The 21,429-nt window shown below is 33.7% G+C and overlaps 1 protein-coding gene across 1 annotated transcript in view; it reads right to left on the bottom strand.

The window, feature by feature from the left end:
* CFAP47 (cilia and flagella associated protein 47) overlaps positions 1-21,429 on the bottom strand; it is a 372,118-nt gene that overhangs the window by 64,147 nt on the left and 286,542 nt on the right. Inside the window, exons 52-56 of the mRNA XM_088794865.1 lie at positions 13,357-13,532; positions 11,210-11,317; positions 6,763-6,871; positions 5,761-5,865; positions 2,218-2,374 (exon numbers count right to left, since the gene is read on the bottom strand). Of these exons, the coding sequence (XP_088650991.1) occupies positions 2,218-2,374; positions 5,761-5,865; positions 6,763-6,871; positions 11,210-11,317; positions 13,357-13,532 (655 nt within the window). The remainder of the gene's footprint in view (positions 1-2,217; positions 2,375-5,760; positions 5,866-6,762; positions 6,872-11,209; positions 11,318-13,356; positions 13,533-21,429) is intronic.

Here is a 21,429-nt window from a genome sequence, read left to right as displayed (position 1 = left end):
ATTATTTTTCAAAGTACATTTTAAGATGAGATTTAAATGGCACGTTTGAAGAATATACCCAATATTATATATGGTTTTCTCCTAATGTTCAAGAAATATTATAAAATCAACTTATAAATTCTTGTAATTTCCTTTTCTCTTTATTAATTTTTATATTAAAGTTTTAACGCACAATTAGGTTTATGATACAAATTCTCTTGCTACTTTTCCATTAGATTTTTTCTTTATATTATACTTACTTTTTAAAAGGATTTTTATTGAAATACAGCTAACATACAATATTATATTAGTTTCAGTGTACACCATAGTTATTGAGCATTCATATACCTAAAGAAGTGATCACCGTGATAAGTCCAGCAACCATCGAACACCATACCACGCTATCACAATATTATTGACTATATTCCCTATGCTGTACGTTACATCCCACAATTTACGTGGTATTTTTTGTTGTTGTTTCTTTTTCTTTTTTTTATTTAATTAAAATTTATTGGGGATGATAATGGTTAGTAAAACTGCACAGGTTTCAAGTGTGCAATTCTGTAATACATCATCGATATATCACATTGTTTGTTCACCACCCAGCGTCATTCTAACACTCTCATAGTTATGATTTGTACCCACCCTGAATATTTCATTTCCTGCTATGATCCATCTATCAGCCTTGGGTACTCCCACACCAGTAATTCTGAGCCCTGCAACTGGTAGAAACTTTACAAACACATTATTTTTTTGGTATGTATCTAAATGTATGGTTTGTAATCCCAGCCAAATACAATACAGTTATATTTGAATTTTCTCAGCTGTGTCTTCCTTTCCCTCTAGCAGTTATTTCAAACCACTGTGTCCCTCTTCAAACCTACTGTATCTCCTTTTCTCAGATGAAAATGTAAACAAAACTGCTCTTAATCACAAAGCCTCTCTACTTAACCTAAGAACTTGTCTACTTTTTATTTGTTTTCTCTTGCCCCTCCTGTTCATGGCCTTTCCTTCTACCTCAACTCTGATCCCAGTCCTTCCAGAGCCTTAGCCCATCACTTAAACCCTCCCTCCTTTTTTGCTTTCACTCCTGCTTAACCCAGCTTCTTCCTTCTGCTGATACACATGCTTACGTCTGTTCCATATGAAAATGCTGACTTCCTTGAGCCTGCAACCAACTTTTACTAAGTACTGGCATGTCTCTCCTCATCACAGCCAAAGTATTCAAAGGGAATTTTACATTAGGTGACACTATGTTCTTAATTTTTCTCAATTATTTCATATCAAGAGCATGAAGAGATGAAAACTCCGATAGGTTAGTAACAGTGTTCAGCTTCCGCATTAATCAAAAAATAATAAATCTGCAATGATGACAAAATACTATTTTTCTCCAATCATACGAGTATTGATGGAGATTAAAGAGAATGCTACCGGTCAGGGCTTATAAGGCTCAGGAAAATAGGTAATGTCTGTAATGTACTCCTGATGGTAGCATGAATTCCAACAGTATAACCATTCTGGAGAGTAAGTTGGTTATTTATATCAAAAACTTAACATATGTATTCCTTTCAGCCCAACATTTGAACTATATAAAATAGATCATAGTAGTAGCAGTAGTTTTAGTATTAGTAGTAATAATAGTTGAAAAGATACAACTAGTAATGTCCAATATTAGATTTAAAATGTATTTGACAAAACTCATGAGTTGATTTTTATTTCAGACTCACATTATTTGGTCATTTAATAAAAAGTGATCAAAGACTCCACACACTGTAATTTAAAACCATGCAACTTCAATATGACATGAAAAAAAGGACCAAGCTTGATTAGAGCCAAAATTTAATCCAAATATATTATTTATAAAGAAAATGGAGGAAACAATATCAGAACACTAGAATTTCTATAAACTTTTAATAAGCATTGGCATATTTGAATAATAATCATAAGAATCTTAAAAGTCTACTAATTTACATGTTTAGATTTACAGATAAAATTAGAAGAACTTGAAATCTAATTTCTAATTTCTGATTCTGGCTCCACCATTTTATTTACAAGCTGTGATTTTTAGCCAAGACGCTTCATCATTCACACCTTATGTTTTCTCTTTTATAAAATGATGCCGCTGAGCTAATGGAGCTCTAAAGTGTTCACTACATCTAAAATGCAGAGTCTATGATAAAATAAGTTTGATTAATAATTACAAAATAACAGGTAAAATATAAAAAAAAATCAACTTACTTGTTAGTAACATATTGATTAAAACTTCTTCCTTGGTGGGATTTTGGAAAGGTATAACAACAGGTGAATGAGAATGAATGTATGCGGTTGCTATGTCCATTTCTAGAGGCTGGGGATATAGTCCTACTCCAGATAAGAGGAATTTCCATTCTTCAAACTGTTTAAAGATAAACATTCATAACACATATGTTATAATTGCATCCATTTTATTTGCAACCCTTAATAAATGTAATACATGTAAAAATTTTTGCAGATAAAAATGTTTTGTTGTTAATATTTAACATACACTGTTTTATATTTTCTTCCTTTTACCAATTCCTTTTGATTTTATTGGGAAAAAATTGATCAATGTGTTTTTACACTGATAAAAAGGAGGGTACAAGACCAATATTCAAATATTAAACATATTTCAATGCATATAAGGTTATGTGTAGCAACATTAAAGAGATATCTTAATAGAAACCTTACATTTCTGCTCAAGGTATTTCATTATTTTTAAAAGTTAACTTGTCTAACAAACTGGGTACTAAACACTGTACAAAGTTTCCAAAATCTTAGGGTGAATTTCAAATGAAATTCATATAGGTACCACATGAAGTGAGAGAAGGTGAGGCACGGATTGAAGTCCCATTACAAGGCAGTTTGTATAGCTGCATGCCATAATATTTAATTTTTCTGTTAGCACATGATGTGGAAGAAGGGCTCAAAAACTATGTGGAGATCGAATGTGACCATCGTTTTTAACTATGCTTCATAAGCCTGCAAGGCTCTGTTGGAAATGTTCCCTTTATATTCACTTAGAATAAAAGTTCCGTAAGAGTACAACAGACTGTGACTCAGTTCTGCACTGAACGCTCTGCTAACGTTGTGGATGAATCACGAGGTCATTAAATAAAAACCAAAAAACAATGACCTAGTATATAATCTCTCCAACTACATAGAAGTTTCCAAGCCCAAATTCCAGGAAGAAGAGGTAAACTTGCCTTAAGATTGTTTCAAAGTGGCACCGGTGGAGACAGGAAATCTATAAAATGTTGTCTCTTAGTAGGATTAAAGGCAAGTTTTATCCGCATAGAGATTCTACTTGCATAATATAAGCTCACTATATTTTCACTTACGATATCCTAACTTGATTACATGTAATTAACTGACTGGGTTCAACTACATTAACAACTGTTTTATGTAAATTACTTACTTTTTGGCTACTTAAATAAATCCTGGATGGCAGAAATGAGGTTATTCTGAATGAGCCAAACTACAAAAACAAGGTTATGTTTTCATGTTTTGCCAAATACCCTGGAATACTGGCGCTTCTAAGTTAAACCACATCCCACCACTACTGAACACTAGTACGCAACAACTGCCCTAGCATTGCTTAAATTACCCGCCCTGGGTTCAGAGAGGGACATTCAAAAGCATCCCAACAAACATGTGCATTAAGAAAAACAAGGAACATTTTTGTTAGCCCATCTGTATCTCAAACTTCTTTGAAAGGAGACACCGTCAAATCTTAAACATCCAACCCCAATGTTTCTGAAACATAAAACAAGTGAAGGTAAAAGATAGTAACTCTGACTTGCACACTGAGCAGAGTTCAAGGGTACTGGAGTTGTCTAAGAATTCAAGTTTTCCACAGACACAGGCTGCAGAATCATAGACTCATGCTGGGTAATAAAACCACCTTGACCTTGTCTTCTTTCCTTCATTGATGCTATTCTGTCCTTTAGATGCAGCAAGCCACACAGTCAAGTACAAATGAAATAAATAATGTCAACTACTTGGAAATAGAACAACTGAAAACCAAGAAAAAAAATCTCAGAACATAACGTTTGGTACCAAAGAGAAGTCCAATTACCACATTTGCCGCTTATAATATTATTCCTCTTATTGTTATTGATATGCAGTAACAATCTCATTTAGAGAATCTGACAGTATAATGTGAGTTCATGCTCTCTGCAGTTGTGATATCTTAACGATATTTATCTTAGGATTCAAAATCTGCACACACAACTTTGGCCTAGGGTTGTAGTCTTACAATGCAGAGCTCTGTACATGGATCCAAATCAGAAACACATGAAATAGATAAAAAAACTACAGCCATTTCCTTAAGTTCAGCAAAGAGTAGCAAACAAGTTTAATAATAGTTAAAACTTACCCCATAAGAATTGCCATTACTAGATTTTAGATTAATCAGTTATTCAGTTGTACATGTCAGTTCAAACATTTTTATCAGTGAAATCAAGAGAGGGACAGAAATCTATATGAGTTTTTCCCTAACAGTTACTGTAATTGTAAACTCATAGACTTAGAAAAGTAAATCCTAAAATTTTATTTTAAAAATTATCTTTCTTAGATGCCTACACATATATAATATATACTGTATTTTCAAAAGTTCATTCAATTGATACTTTAAGATGAACTGGTTTTGCTTGCAAAGAATGTTGACTGGATGAATTAAATAAAAGAGGAAGACTCGAATGATTCAAAGATGAAAAGGAAAGAAAAAATAAAGTCAAAAAAAGAAAAAAGGAATGGCAAGAAAAATCACAAAGGTTAGGGCAGTACATTGAAAAGATTGAAGGGGTCTGGACCCCGTAGCAGAAAGAAAAGATGAGTGATTGAAGTCTAACCACAGATGAATCCTTGGATATTTGCTACAACTCAGAAGATGCTTAGTGACTGAAATCAAGCACCAGTGTAAAACTGATTTACAAAAGGTTTGATTTGATTACTTACTTGTTTGAGTTCTTTTGTGTTTGATTAAGAATTTCACGTCCAACTTCTAGGCTAGGATTTTCTAAAGCTATTAAGATGGAGAATTGATAATTGCTCTGCTGAAGTGCCAGATCATCCTTGAATAGATATAATTTCTACCAGAAATGCAAGCAACTAAATTGTCACCAATAATTAAGTATGATGAAGGGGCTAACCCTGCTATGAAGCACTGATTTGAAAGACCTGCCTTGTTAAAATTATTTTTGTAAAAGAAAATAATCTCCATTGTACTTTCCCTTCTGTATGAGAAGGATTACTATTTCTTTCCTTTAATATTTTTGAGTTAAGTGTACTTCCGTAATATTGCTTCAGGTCATGTATAAGTTAGTAATCATGTAGGAAATTTAACAGCCTCAGTTTCTTTTTTCTAAAGGTAAATTACACATTGTTTCGGAAAAGAGGACACTTTAGTCACCACAAGTCCCGCACTGACGTTGGGACAACTGTATTATATGTGATTCCACTGCATCACACATGACAGATTTTGTGAGCTCCTTGGTGCCAGCAATTTGGCATTTACATTAAAATACCTGTTTTAAATCTGGGTGTATATTCTCCTTCATTCAAGCAATCTAAGGATTTAAAATGCCTTCTTTAAATGCCCACACATTCATGATGTATACTTCATTTCCAAAAGTTCATTTAATGAATAGTTTACAATAAACTTGTTCTGCTTGCAAAAGATGTCAACTGGATGAATAAGAGTTACTTATTTGTTGACACTGAAATGTAATGAACTTGACTTGGTCCAAGAATACTCTATCATACCTGAGCACAATGGAAGATAATACAAGCTTGATGACCAGTTCTTCCAAGACCGGAAGGATGAAAATCAACAGGTACCTCTTTGGTGGAGAAGGGAGGTATAGTTAGCTGTGTAAAATTAGAAGAAAAAGAGAAATAAAACAATGAATACTTTTGTTCCAGTCAGCATCTCTGTGTACTAGGTAGGGTATATATAAGATGAGAAGCAAGTTTTTTATATCATTATTTACCTTGATAATCAATCTATGCTTAATTATTGAAGCATTTATGGGTAATAATTATTTTCAAATCCTTACGTAAACATGAGTACAATGCAACAAAAACAAGAGTAAAATTATATACATATATATCTTTCCATTTATTATCATTAACATTGTGTGCTCCTAATTTGTTGTCACCTATAAATTTATTTTTGAGTTATTTCCTAATATTGAAGTTAGTTGCCTATTTCACACTTAAGAATATTTGATAAATGTATAAAAGAATGAATGGATTAGAAACACATGGTTGGAAATGTGAAAGCAGAGTCCATATTCTTCATTACGTAATGTAAGGTGGCATCTGCAACATACTGTATTAGTTTTCCCTTGGACCACCATTTACATTCTTCCGTAAAAGTAGTGATGTAAAGGATATGAAGACACCACTGCCTAATGAGAAATTTCAGTTATTTGTAAACTATATTCTGAACATCATATTCCATTTAATTTATGGAAAATATAGTGTCAAGTAATAAAGCACAACCAGTTTATTTAGAATTCAATAAGAGCATGAATCTAGCATATGTAATTTCAAAAATTTATATGAACATATTGGTTTTTTGATAAATTAAAATTGGGGACATACATATATATATATATGAGTATATTATAAATTCTGTTTTTAAATTTTAGACATTTGAAACCTTATTAATAATTCAAATGCTAATATTCTACAGTGTCCCAAAATCAGAATTGAAAAATGCTCTAGTAGTGATAGGTTACTTGGCTTTCTGAGTATACTTACTGGTGACTGGTTAGTATCCAGGACAAAATTGTCAGGATTATTGTTTGTTACTTGCAATTCTAAGGTTTCATGTGTGGTATTAACTAAAGAAATCTTCTGAGTGAGATACCTAGAAGGGAAAACAAAGCTAGTAAACTTGTTCAATGATAATTTTATAAGCTTGACGATTGTTTTAGGTTGACTTGCATCCCCCAAAAAGATGTATTGAAGTCCTAACTCCAACTTCCCCAGAGTGTGACCTCATTTGGAAATACAGCTATTGCAGTTATTAGTTAAAATGTGGTCATACTGGAGCAGGGTGGCCCTTATCCAATATGACTGCTGTCCTTATAAAAAGACAATATGAAGACAAACAAGATGGCCATATGACAATGGAGGTGGAGATTGGAGTGATGCATCCAGAAGGCAAGGAACAACAAGGAGTGCTGGCAAGCACCAGAAGCCAGAAGAGGCCAGGAACCCTTATTGGTTTCAGAGGAAGCATGGTCCTGCTGAAATCTTGATTTCAAACTTCTAGCCTCCAGAACTGTGAGACAATACATTTATGCTGTTTTAAGCCACCTAGCTTGTAGTACTTGTTATGGCAGGCCTAAGAAACTAATAGAATGACTTGTGTGAGTTTCAAAACAAGAATAATCATGTATGAACTAATGACATTTTGCTAAATTGGGTAACTCCTGATTCTCTACTTTTGACACCAAATGGTATCACACATTGAGTATTGGAATATATTCCAGTTTTAGGACCAATGTTTATCTGCTATTTTATAACTGCTAAATCCAGACAAAAAAGGTAACACAGTCTAGAAATAATAACAAAGAATAATCAATTCACAAAATTCTGTCTATTATACTGAGAAGATCCAAACTGATGATGAGTAAATAACCCCCATAAAAATGTGGTTGGTATTTATGCTCAAAGCAAAGAATAATCAAAAGGTTTCATAATTCTCAATCCACCGTACTTTCTAATGCCTTTTGATATACAGCATCAAAATTGTCATCCTGTAGTAAGGCAAATCAAAATCACACTGAGATATCACCTCAGACCTGTTAGGATGACTACCATTTTTTTTTTATATAAAGTAAGATAATGTGTTGGTGAAGATGTGGAGAAAAGGGAACAGTGGCACACTGTTAATAGGAATGTAAATGGTTACAGACACTATGAAAAACAGTACGGAAGTTTGTCGAAAAATTAAAATAGAACTACCACATGATCCAACAATCCCACTTCTGGATACACAGACAAAGGCAATGAAATCAAAGAGATACCTACAATAGCCAAGATATGGGAACAACCTAAATGTTCATCAGTGGATGAGTACATGAAGAAAATATGGTATGTTTTCCTTACACCTCAAATATTATTATCAGCAAATCTCATTAGCTCTACTTTCAAAAATACACCATAAATTGATCACTTCTCACCACACTCACTGTCAACACTCACGTCCAAGGTGCCATCACCTTGGTGCTGAATTAGTATAATGACCTCCTAACTGATGCTTCTCTCACATCGCATACAGATGTCAATTCCAGAAAGATTGTAGATCTAAATATGAGAGATACAGATAATACATTGTCTTAAAAATAACATAGAAGTTTTTAATGACCCTGGAGTATGGAAGAACTCGATAAATTAAACTACATTAAAATTAAGAATTTAATTTCATTCAAAGACTCCATTAAGAGATTGAAAAGGAAATTCACTGTTTAAGAAAAGGCATTTGCAACCCACAAAGGTTTGTATCCAAAATATATAAAGACCTGTAAATTATAAAGGAAAATATAGGCAAACTAATAGACAAACAGTCAAGGAACATGAACAGGCACTTCATAAAAGACTAGATCAAAATGGTCTATAAGCATATGAGAAGGGAGTCAACCCAGTTAGTCATAAGGAAAATATATAAATTAAAAGTACGTTGAGGACTTCACACACACCACAACGGCTAAAATTAGTCTTACAATACCCACGTTTTTTTAGGTTGTAAAGCAACCACAATTCATATATGGCTCGTGGAAGTGTAAATAGGTAAAACCAATTTCAAACTCTGTCATTATCCACTAAATTTAAACAATATTATATTCCTATGTTTATATACAGTAGAAATGAGCACAGATATGCAACAAAAGCACATACACTGTTATAAACAATGTTTTTCATAACATACCAAACCTAGAGAAAAACCACCAAAGTCAATAAACAATAAAAAGGAAATTCTTTTTGCAGAAAATATAATAAATGAAGCATGGCACATAGAACAACATGAACAGAGGTCAGGTCACTAAAGACCAACTATCATTTTAGAGCCTCACATGTAAATATGAGTAAAACAAGCATTAGAGAAAGTTTATAATAGGAAAGAACAAAACCAAAACCATACACATAAAGACAAAGACCAGGGCCTCTTAAAATGACCATCCATGTTTTAAGGGATATGAGAGAAAATGTTACAAACATGAGATGAGAACAGAATGTTGTATTTTGAAAAACCAAAGGAAAAATCCAAATAACATGTTGATAGCTGACAAGAAAATTCAACAAACAGATTGGAAGATAAAATTGAGTAAATCTGTCTGAATACAAAAAGACAAATGTCAGGGAAAAGGGCAAAACAAGGTAAGAAAATGAAAATGTCGGCCACTAAGTTTTAAATCCAAAGCAGAGGTGTTGTAGGAAGAAAAATGAAAGAAAATAGATAGCATAATTCGAGATTTCCAGAAACAAAATGTCATGTCTTTCCACATAGAAAGAGAACCCCGGCTCCCTGGAAAAACGTATGAAAATAGAGCCACACCGATATATATCAGGAATTTTAAGGACACCAGGTACAATGAAGTACCGTGCAAACTTCGAAGACCATAAGGATCCAGGACAAGGTCTGGTTAAAACAACAGTTATTATCAAACATGTTTTAATATTATGTGACTTCTCATTATACCCAGTATGACTTAGATAAAAATAAATTAAATTTAGAAAATATGTTCACAACGAAAACTTAAAAAGAAAAAGGCTAGTGCTTTTTAGTGGAATGATAAAAACCATGATTGTAAAATTAGTTGAACCAAATGTTTTCACAAAATTGTCTTTACACTTATTACTAATTGTTTACACACATAGTTTTCATGTAGTAATGTGTATTAATATATTTTTAAAACAAGAAAAAATACATAAAACTAGAAATTAAATTGTAAATAACATATAGTAGATACTGCTGATGCCTCATCCAGCTCCCCCAGAAGATTTTTACCAGCTCTCTGTCCCCATCCCCCAACTTCTACATGCTTGCTATTGGTCTTCCATCTAAGACCTTCAGAGATTCCCCCTGGGTCCTGGAGCCTCTTCACCCTTACAGCAGATGTGTCAAGTAGTTTATAGCTCATCCCAAGGAAGCTTCTAGTGACTAGTATGGGTGTTCAAAAACCCAGCATCTTGGCATCCAGACAAGACAAACTCTGAGATGTAATTTATGCTCCAGGGCTTTCTGCAAGATCAGATAAAGTCTGGGAGTGTGCCTGCAATCACACCCTTGCTTAGCATCTTCCCTTTTCTTATCTCACTTCCCCTATTCTCTTACTGATTTTTCCTATAGGCATTACTTCCTCAATAAATCACTTGTAGTGATGTTTTAGCTGGAGATCTGGTACTAGGAGAATTCAACACTCTTCTGGTGTGCTAAGAGTGAGAAATTAATGAAAATGCACTGATTTGCCAAACTAGCAGAAACTGTGATTTGACGCCAGACAAGTAATAGGAACTCAGCCACCTAAATATAAACGGTCACATCTCAAGGGAATATAATATTAACCAAGGGACCAAGTATTCTCAGTTGACCACCGTTCTGCTTACCCTCTGCTTTGCCTTGACCAAACTTTAGTCAGCCTTCTCTCTTTCCTACAAGTCTCTGAACTATGCTTGTTCCCAAGCCTGAGCAAGCACACACAAAAAGGTGGAACATGCCTCCTTTCTCAGCTTTTCCTGGAAATCAGCTTACCCCGTGAGATGATTTTCCTATCAGTTCCCACAGGCCATTTTCCCTTCCTTGACTAGCTTTCCCTCCAAAGATTCCGCTGATCTCTCTCTGCTTGCCCCTCCTTTACTCTATAAAAGAAGAAGCTATTTCTATTTGGCTTTGTGATACTTGCAGATTTCTGAGATCCTAATATTGTTCCCACTGCACTAGTCCCCCTCCAACTATTTCTACAGTCCCTTTCCCTCCTTTACAATAATCAGTTTGAATAATCTCCTTACTAAGTCCTGACTTGTTTTTCTTCCACATAAGTTTTCCATGGGGTAGTTTAATTATCAAACCTTCTCCAGAAAAGAAAATCAGTTAAAAACATACTCATGTCTTATTAAAAATATTAAATGAATTTAACAATACTTTTAGATAAACTTTTTTTCTTCCATGAAATAATTTTATGTGTTAAATAAAACTTACTTGCCAAGATCACATTTTATTTCTGGTACTGTGGTTGGTTTTGGCAACTCAACAGTAAATTTCAGTAAATACCAGAACTCTAGAGCCTTATCAGGTTGAAAAACAATGCTGGTGGAGAAAATATACAAAATCTTATCAGTCATTTTGGTTTGCATAATAAATTTAGCAGAAAACAGAAACCCCAAACACAGTATTTGACAACTGCTCTGCGACACAGTCTACTCTCATTGTAGATACATTTTTAATGTTTTCATTTTTGGTGAGAAAATCACTTGATTATTCAAGAAAAACAGTGCCATCATTAATGCCTGTGTAATAAATGTCTGTCAAATCAATGAAAAACATTTAAACATAGTTCAAATATCTTGCAGGAGCTACAACAATAAAAATCCTGCTTTTAAACTGTGATTTAATCAAATTAGTTTGTTGAATTGAACAAACTATATATTTTCTATATATATATTTTCAAACTATATATTTTCTAATTGAACTAACATGTATATTTTCGTGTGAAGGCTATCAAGTGACATGCAGCTCTGGAGAGCTTCCTTTATAATCAGCATGTGCTCATCTATGGGGGAGACAGAGAGCGAGCATGTGGCAGTCGAAAAGAATAACTGGGCTGGTATCCCGGCTCTGTCATCTTTCATTTGTGCGGACATGAACAAGTCACCTCACTTTTTGAGCTTCAATTTCATCATTTATAAAATGGGAGCAATCTTCCCTCCTCTCAGGGGAACTTTGAGAATTTTATGTGTGTTTTTATGTCCATGCCCCAGTGATGATAACAGAGTAAGCAGTCAGTAGGTATTACCCAAAATTGTGACTTCTAATGTACGCTGATAAAGAAAATTCAAGATTCAATCTGTGTTCACAAAGCCTCCATAATCACACTGGGAGAGGAGACGAGCCCATATTTATAATGGTAATCTATCAAAATAGTTTCTTTTATAATGTTATGTTCTTAGTTTCTTGCTTCGCATTATCAAATTTTTTCTCCTTTAAAATTTCACAAGTATATTCATTTATTCATCACCCATTAAAATAAAAATTACCCTAACTCTGAAAAAGCATATAAAGTAGCAAAAGGCATTTTCATGGAATAATGGGATGCAATACTAAATTTAGTCTTTAAAACTATAATAAGTAAATGGGCTATAACTTTAGAAACAAATAAAGTTGATTATTTTACTATAAATTAATTGATTTAATCATGAACATAGAGGCTATGTAGTTGTGTGTGCATGCATCTGAATACAAAGTACTAAGAAAGCTTTTCATAATTATGCTATAAAAACACTTGTCCTTGCATTGCTAATACGTGTGTATGCTTGTAATGTGTATGTGTGTGTGTATACACACACGGACCCGGACTTATGATGGTTTGACTTACAATGGTTCAGCTTACCATTTTTCAGCTTCTCAGTAGTGCAAAAGCAGTATGCATTCAGTAAAAACTGTAATTTAAATTTTGAACTTTGACTTTTTCTGGCCTACAACTGATACTCTACAGTATATTCATTGTATTAGATGATTTTGCCCAACTGTAGGTTAATGAAAGTGTTCTGAGCACATTCAATGTAGGCTAGGCTAAGGTATGATATTCGGTAGGTTAGATGCATAGAATGCATTTCTGACTTAGTAATATCTTCAATTTACAATGGGTGTGTTGGGACATAACCCCACTATAAGTTGAGGAGCATCTGTGTATATATTCAGCATAGTATACCTTTAATATTTTGTATGTCCTCCAAGTGGATAATTTGCATTTAATTGAGAATATAAAATATAAACTAATTTCATCAAGAAAATTGGAAGTTTAACCCCTAATCCTTGTGTAAACATTTTTACTTGATTCAATTATTTGCACCTAGAAAAATTTGATTAGTGAAAAGTGAAATGAAAGAGGGTATATAAAGAACAACTTAGGAATTACTTAATTTGAAATTCCAATAAATAATATTTTTGCATTGGAGAAAATAATGCTAACTCTAAATGAGTACATTTTACAAATGAATGGTATTAAATAGAGCTAAAACTATGAGCAAGTATAATTTGAATGATTATAGCATGTAAATAAATAATCATTTTAAAAGCTTAATTTCAAAGGATTAACAATAACATATAATGCCATATTGAAACCATACCTTTCATCTCTACAGCCTGTAGTTGCTGGAGAATAACATACAGAATAGCTGATACGTTCTTTTGGACGCAGTACGAATTCCTCGAGTCCACTAAGGGCAGGATTTGTTAACTGCACTTTTAAGAAAACAGTTTCTTCTTTTGCATTACAGAGAGGTATTTCAAAGCAAATGCTCTCCTAGAATTACAGAACAAATATAACCAGCTCTTAGTATCAGCGTAGAGTCATTGTTCCAATGAAGCCAATACAAAAAACACTTTTATACAATAAACATAAGGCCATATGTTTTGTGTCCTCGATCCACTATTGAACGTGTCTCACTGATTTTTAATCTTTTGTTTTCCTTGATTAGTCTTGGTAAATGGTAACATTATTATTATTTTTTCAACAACAAATACGCTAAAAGATCTATCTAGCTAAATGCTAAGGACTCTGTGAAATTATATTTAAAATATATTTTTCCTCAGTACCATTATGAATATGCAGTCCGTTTATCAATGTTTTCCTCTAGCAGTAGTACGCAAACTTCAGCATGCAGAAGAATCACCTATAGAGGTTATAAGCACAGAGTATTGGCACCCTGCCTCAAAGATTCTGATTCAGTAGATCTTGGATGGAGCCTGAAGACTTCAATTTTGAAAACACTGGCTACTGCTGCTGATCCAGAGGGCATATACCCTGTTTCCCCGAAAATAAGACCTAGCTGGACCATCAGCTCTAATGTGTCTTTTAGAGCAAAAATTAATATAAGACCCGGTCTTATAAAATATAAGACCACATATAATAAATATAATATAATATAATATAATATAATAAATATAATATAATATAATATATACCGGGTATAATGTAATTAATATAATATAATACCGGGTCTTATATTAATTTTTGCTCCAAAAGATGCATTAAAGCTGATTGTCTGGCTAGATCTTCTTTTCGGGAAAACAGGGTATTAGTAGCTCTGTACACTGGCATCAAGTAGTAAGGACAATCTGAACTAAGAAGTCAAACTATACTAATGATACGACTACCTTCCTGTTTAGATTCCTTCTCTCTCTTCTAGTTTCTCCCGTCGTGCACCTCTGGCTACACACTCAGCCCTGGAAGGCACTATTCAAGTTCTAAGATATGTCCTGATCCTCATTTTGACCCGTCCTGGCTAATAACTTATATTTCATTCTATGACAGCTGTGATTTCCACTCACATAAAAGCCATCAACTGAAGCAAATGTGTTAAAGGTGAATAATAGATAGAATGTATCTCAAGCTTAAAAAGACCAGTTGTCTATAATGCCTTAACCCAATGAAAAAAGAGAATGTTGCACATTTCAGTCATAATTTAATGATTGGTAATGGATGTACTTTAGGACATGGAGCTGTTTTGAAATTTATCAAATCACATTACAGGAGTGGCAAAAAACAAAACAAAACAAAAAAAAAAACCCAAACAAAGAAACAAACAAACAAAAACCTTGATACTAAGCTGGTGGGGAGAGTGGTGATGGGGAGACAGTTATTCACAAAACATATCTTCAACACAGACATTGTAGCTTCGTCCATGTAGCAAACCTTTGCTTCATTACATCTATATAAATAAATGAGTGGATAAACATTACATTTTAGGGGAATGTAAATAGCATTTAGTGTGGTGAACAACACCTGGCAAGGAAACATGGAAATCAAGAATATATACAAGTTTATAATTAGAGTAGATATAATTTATTGTAAATCAGATTTTATTATAAACGCAATGGAGAATGGCCATCTACAATAGTTTCAGACGATACTAGAATCATGGATTCCAAAAATAAATGGGCATTTAAATTCCTGCAGTGAAATATCCAATGCTTGCAATTATAAAGAAGGAAAAATAAAAATGTAAAATGCAAAAAAAACCAACAATGGTATTATGTCACAGAGTTTACTATTTCCTAGGCAACCTGACACATTTTATAAGACTGGTACAGAACTTGACCTCCTAAGAACTTTCTAAGGGACAAACAAATCAACAACTAAACCAAAGGAATATGCCAGAACAACAAGTACCAACAACCATATATTGGCCTAGAAATGTTTCCCAGGTCTTTAGACAGAAAATTGGCATGAGATATTTTGGACTAGACATTTGTCCTGGTCTATTATTCATGTATTTTCCAGAGAAGGTGAGTGTCAGTTTAAGACAATGCTATAGCTTCTTCACAGAAGTAAGAATGCTAAGACCGGCGTTAAACATTTTCAAAATGTTTTAACCACAACCCAGATGAATCATGTTACATCATGATCTAGCCCATATACACACACCATGGAAGAGGAAAAAAAAAAGCTTCCCAAAACAGTCCCTACTCTTACATTATGTGATACTGATACTTTCTATTTGTTCATTCTATTTCTTTAAAAATTTAAACAATGCTCATTTTGACCCTCACATTTTGAGAACTGTATAGTGAAAAACTCTGGTCTAAAGAGAAATAAAGTGCTAGAATATCGAATTGCTTTGTGTCTTATCACACATAACTTTGAACAAAAAATAAGACAAAACTACCTTCAATCTACTGTTTCTAGTATGAACCATGTCACAGAAGCATGCCCTAGTGTAATAAGCATGTCAGGACATTCTACAGTTGGCCGAATCTCAAGAGAAGGAAATAGGAATGGCAGCCAAGAGGCAGTTGTGTCACAGCTCCTCTTTGACACATTCATGGCAAATAGCACTACCTGATCACTTCACTCTTGTCCAGTAGATCTGGAGATCTGGATGCCGCCTCAAAATCCTTCACAGAGCAGCTTTCTAGACAGCAATCATCAACGGCTTAGAGCTACTGACACTAAGAGTAGCACTACAAACTCTAGAGAATGTCTGCAATTTAATTCTCTGAAGTCTCAAAATCAGCAAAAGACCCAATAAGAACGAACGTTTCATTAGAGTAAAAAATTTCAAGTTGTCAATGAACTGTTCTGTATTTCTAGTGTAGTAAAATATATGTCAAATTTAACTTTAACATTATGAAAATAATTTCTAACTTTCATCATTGTTTGAATATTATTTTCTTCCAATTTAAATAGATAAAAATCCCTAAATGACACCTTTAAAATACGGCATTATATGGATAACTTCTAGTAAATATCCATCTGCCAAAAATATTGTCAAAATTATTTTGGACAGGGTTAATTATTTAACTATCTATATTTCTTAAGGCTGTAAAAATTAGATATTTCTTTAAGTACTTGATGCATTCCGCAAGTTAAAGAGGAAACTTTTTGTCATTTATCATTTTATAACATGAGCAAAATTTGTAAGTTTATTCTCGGAAGACCTCCTTTGTGTTATTGATATAATCCAGAAATGTATAACTATTTTGAGCAAATAACATACATAAATATGAAGAAGTCATCTGAAAAAATGGTTAATAGTCTCATCTAAGGTATTCCACCATCCCAATTCCATTTTATGATAAATAATTCTTAGTCATCAGGAAGTACAAAGTCAGGTGAATTTCTGTTAATTTCTGTGGAAGTGATGTGTGTCACCTCTATAACAAGATGACTAAGACACTAGTGGAAATTCTCATCTGTCTCTTTTCTCTTTCTCCACCTATATGCAGGATGATGGAACCATATAATATGGGAGGAGCTTGGCTCCCTGGATCATAACATGAAGGATGCCAGCCACCAACCAGAAACAAATGCACCAGACTGTTACAATTATTAAAAACTTTTACGGCGTTAAGCCATTGAAATCCTGGAGTTGGTTGAATACCCTAGAAATACCCTAACATATTTAGTGAGTCCTCAATAAATAGCATAACAATGCCTTTCATAACATGGGGATAGAATTATCTATGGTTCCCAGGTTTGTGTCTTTATTTGAAAATCTGAGACAATAGAAAAACTTCCCATGATCTGTCCTATTTCAATTTTATTTTTGTTTTCTAACTCCACGAGAATGTGAGCTCTGTGCAAATTAGGGGCCTTGTTTGTATTGCTCATCATTGTTCTTTAGCATCTAGAGTAGTGCAGGGCATACCAGAGACAATAAATATTCATTAAGTAATAAAACATGCAATTTATAAGAGGCTTTATATATAAATCTAATTATTAATATCTGGTATTCTGGATAATCAAAACTTTAAACTAACTAATACAGCAACCATATGAAAATCTGACTCAGGAGGTGTTTAAAAATCTCAAGTTAACCCAGGCTACCCTCTTTTATGAAGGTTATTGAGTAAGGATGGCAGCCTCAGAAGGGACAAACACAGTGGGTTAAGTTACCATTTGGTTACCAATTCACACATTTTCCGAGCAGGAACAATTTAATTCACTGAGTATTCGCACTGAAAACTTAGTATTTCCTACTGTCACTGGGTCAGAGTAAATAAAGAATATGCTTTTTGCTCATAACAGTTTAATGTAGTCAATGACAATTCAACATACGCTAGCAGGAAGTATTTTTCACCATATCCTCTCCCAGAAGATAATCATGAGTTCATTATAAAAGGATTGTTTCTGAGGTCCAAAGCACACAATAATATTAATATAAGCATGGTATATTATTGAAGAAGTCTTCAATTTTAATTTTATTCTATTTGAAAACATTGCCAAGTCAATAAAGAAATTGTTCCAAAGGCTATTTTGAAATGTAGCATATAATTTGGAGGAAGTGATAACTCTAATCTGTTTCAGTAATTTTCCTAAATTGAAAAGTCAGTGCCAGCAGTTCAGAACTCAGAGGAACCAGGTAGACAGCTATAAACTAGAAATGTCATTGCCATGCCTCTGCTACTGCCATCTGCATGTCATGTCACCGTACCTACAGAAATGATGCCTCCCACCCCCATCTCCAATCCTCTGCCATCCAACCTGAGCCATACAGAATGCAGAGGTGCAATTGAGATGGGTGCTAATACCAGACCGGGGGTGATGTGGGGGTGAGGCTGCATTGATACCGTAGGCCCCCAGGCGTTGTGAAAAAGCCAGGAACTCCTGTAGCGTCTATAGGCTTGTTCATGTAACCATGTGTGTGTGTGTGGGGGGGGCTATGAAATTTATCTAATTGCAGGTACTGACTCCTAGGAAGTACCTTCCTGCATAGCTAATGAAGACAGATTCTTTCTTTCTCTATATAAGTATCTATATAGAGAGATCTATCTAACTATATCTATATCTACCTATGGTATAGCAATGTATGTATCTTGTGATTTAACACAAAATAGGCCATGAGATATTTTTGTAAAACTCCCATTTAAGAATTTTCCACAACTTGTCAAGATACATTCAAAGCAAAATGCTTATTTTTCCTATGTTAATACTTCATGAAGAAGAAAAACTTTCAGTACCATGTACAACTCCCATGACCTATGATCTATCAGCCAGAAAAATAAAGAATATGAAAATATAAAGGAAAGAAGAAAATACATAACAAAATGAGTATCTAAAATATGTCACATTATGGAGGATAAAATTTTAAACTAAAAACTTACGGAAAATAGTTGGCAACTCACATACTATGCTGTTTTGTCTTAATGTTTTATATTTGACAACAAGTGGATTAACAGTGTTTTTCAATATGCTCCTCCCTTACTATTATAGCTTGTGGAGAGACTTCTGGGTCTCACCATTAACAATATAGTGAATTTAATTGAAGGCTGATTATAGAACAAAAAAATAAGTCAAGAAATGGTCATGCAATTATTATTGACAACAGAACAAATATTATGAAGACTATGACTGATCTAACTTAAAGCACATAAAGTTTTCTTCTCACACTTAAGTATTGTTTCCAGAAAATATTGCTCATTGCTATATACTGGAATTATTGTAGTGGGAAGACAGTGCATGACTCTCATTAAATTCCCACAGCCAAGCTATATGACATACGAGATTTTTGAGTTCAAACAAAATGGAACAGCAGATACTACATGTTAAAATTTCCAAGAGAAATCGTAAATATTTTATACCAACAGAGAATGAACTATTCACAACCAATTATTGTTTATTGTGAATATAATCTACTTTTTGGAACATGCTGTAAGAAATAACCAAATTTATGTGCCTCGAAGGTGCCAATATTTCTTACACAAACCTTATTTTAGAGAGATTCTGACCATTCATTCATCTCTAGGGAAGATATGGAAATTGGGTTGAACGTAACAAAAGCTGAGAAGCAGACAGAAAATCAGAGATGGCTTACTGTCTTGAAAGCTCTACTGCCACATCTGATACTTTAAAGTTTAAGGAAAATATTCCTGAAAAGTTTAGCAAAAACAGCAAATGCAGTAAAAAAATATTAGGAGACAATATATAGGTGAGGATAACAGTTTTAACGTACTTCTGAAAGTATTCGGAAAGCATCGTCTTCAAGAAGTGCACAAAGGTTTATTTGGTGGAATTATTTAAAATAATCCATACCATCTCTATCAACTAAATCTTCATGTCCGTGAATTAAAGAGCACTTAAGTTCTTACCATAAAACTCCTATTGCTATTAGAAAGGTGAGAAAACGTGTAAGTTGGCAACAACATCACTTTTATTAGTAGCCTATTATGTGGATAGAGTTAGCCGAAAAAGACTGTACTTCTCTACCAATCTCAGTTGGAAGTGAACACTTAATTAGTATGGTACACCTCTGTACAGTGACAGAGCAATCTAGTTGATGATGGCAAGGTTTGCTCCTGCATTGTAATGAAAACTACTTAATTGAATGGGGGGTCAAAACTTGCATTTTCATCTATGTAGGCCTTGACAGAAAATTATTTCAAAGTCTTTATGAATGAAATAACTATGCTAACTATTCACAGTAAAACATAAAAGCAATAGCAGAATTGATAATAATCAAAAGTAATACACAAATAAGAAGAGCTACAGGTATCCTACTATGGTATCAAATTAGGATTAAATGATAATAATGGAATTTATTACATGAGGCGGGTCAAGCCCTTTATGGAAAATGGTCAAGGGCCACTATTTGAAAGTACATTATTCATGAAAACAATGCATTCCCAAAACGGTATGTGCAAATTTTAATTTTAAAAATGAAAACAGTAATCAAAACACATAGATCAATGGAACAGAATAGAGAACACAGAAATAAATCCGTGCCTATACAATCATTGAATCTATGACAAAGGAGGCAAGAATTTACATTGGGGTAAACACATTCTATTCAATAAATGGTGCTGGGAAAACTGGACAGATACATGCCAAAAAATGAAACTGGATCACCTTCTTACGCCACATACAAAAATAAACTCACAATGGATTAAAGACTTAAATGTAAGACCTGAAACCATAAAACTCCTAGAAGAAATATAGGCATTAAACTCTCAGACATTACCCTTAGTAATATTTTTACTGACATATCTCCTCGAGCAAGGGAAACAAAATAAAAAATAAAAAAATGGGATATCAAACTAAAAATTTTTTCAAAGCAAAGAAAACCATCAACAAAACAAAAAGACATCCTACTGAATGGGAGAAGATATGGCCAATGATACATCTGGTAAGGGGTTAATATCCAAAATTCATAAAAAACTTATACGACTCAACAGCAACAGAAACAAACCCATTAAAAAATGGGCAGAGGACCTGAATAGACATTTTTCCAAAGAGGACATACAGATGGGCAACAGACATATGAAAAGATGATCAACCTCACTAATCAACAGAGAAATGCAAATAAAAACCACAGTGAGATACCGTGTCACACCTGTCAGAATGGCTATCATCAAAAAATCAACAAACAACAAGTGTTGGCGAGGATGTGGAGAAAAGGGAACCTTTGTACACTGTTGGCAGGATTGCAAATTGGTGTAGTCGCTGTGGAAAACAGTATGGAGGTTCCTCAAAAAATTAAATATAGAACTACCTTATGACCCAGCAATTCCACTCCTGGGTATCTATCCAAAGAAATCCAAAACACTAATTCAAAAAAATATATACACACCTGTTTACTGCAGTGCTATTCATAGTAACCAAATGTTATGGAAACTCCTGAATGTCCATCAATAGACGACTGGATAAAGAAATTGTAGTACATTTATACAAAGGAGCATTACTCGGGCATAAAGAAGAACGA

Source organism: Rhinolophus sinicus, chromosome 18 (assembly GCF_057876585.1).
Source record: "Rhinolophus sinicus isolate RSI-liver-muscle chromosome 18, RSI-T2T, whole genome shotgun sequence".
Classification (NCBI taxonomy): Eukaryota; Metazoa; Chordata; class Mammalia; order Chiroptera; family Rhinolophidae; genus Rhinolophus; species Rhinolophus sinicus.
The sequence above is the reverse complement of the archived record's forward strand: the minus strand, read 5'-3'. Positions and strand labels throughout refer to the sequence as shown.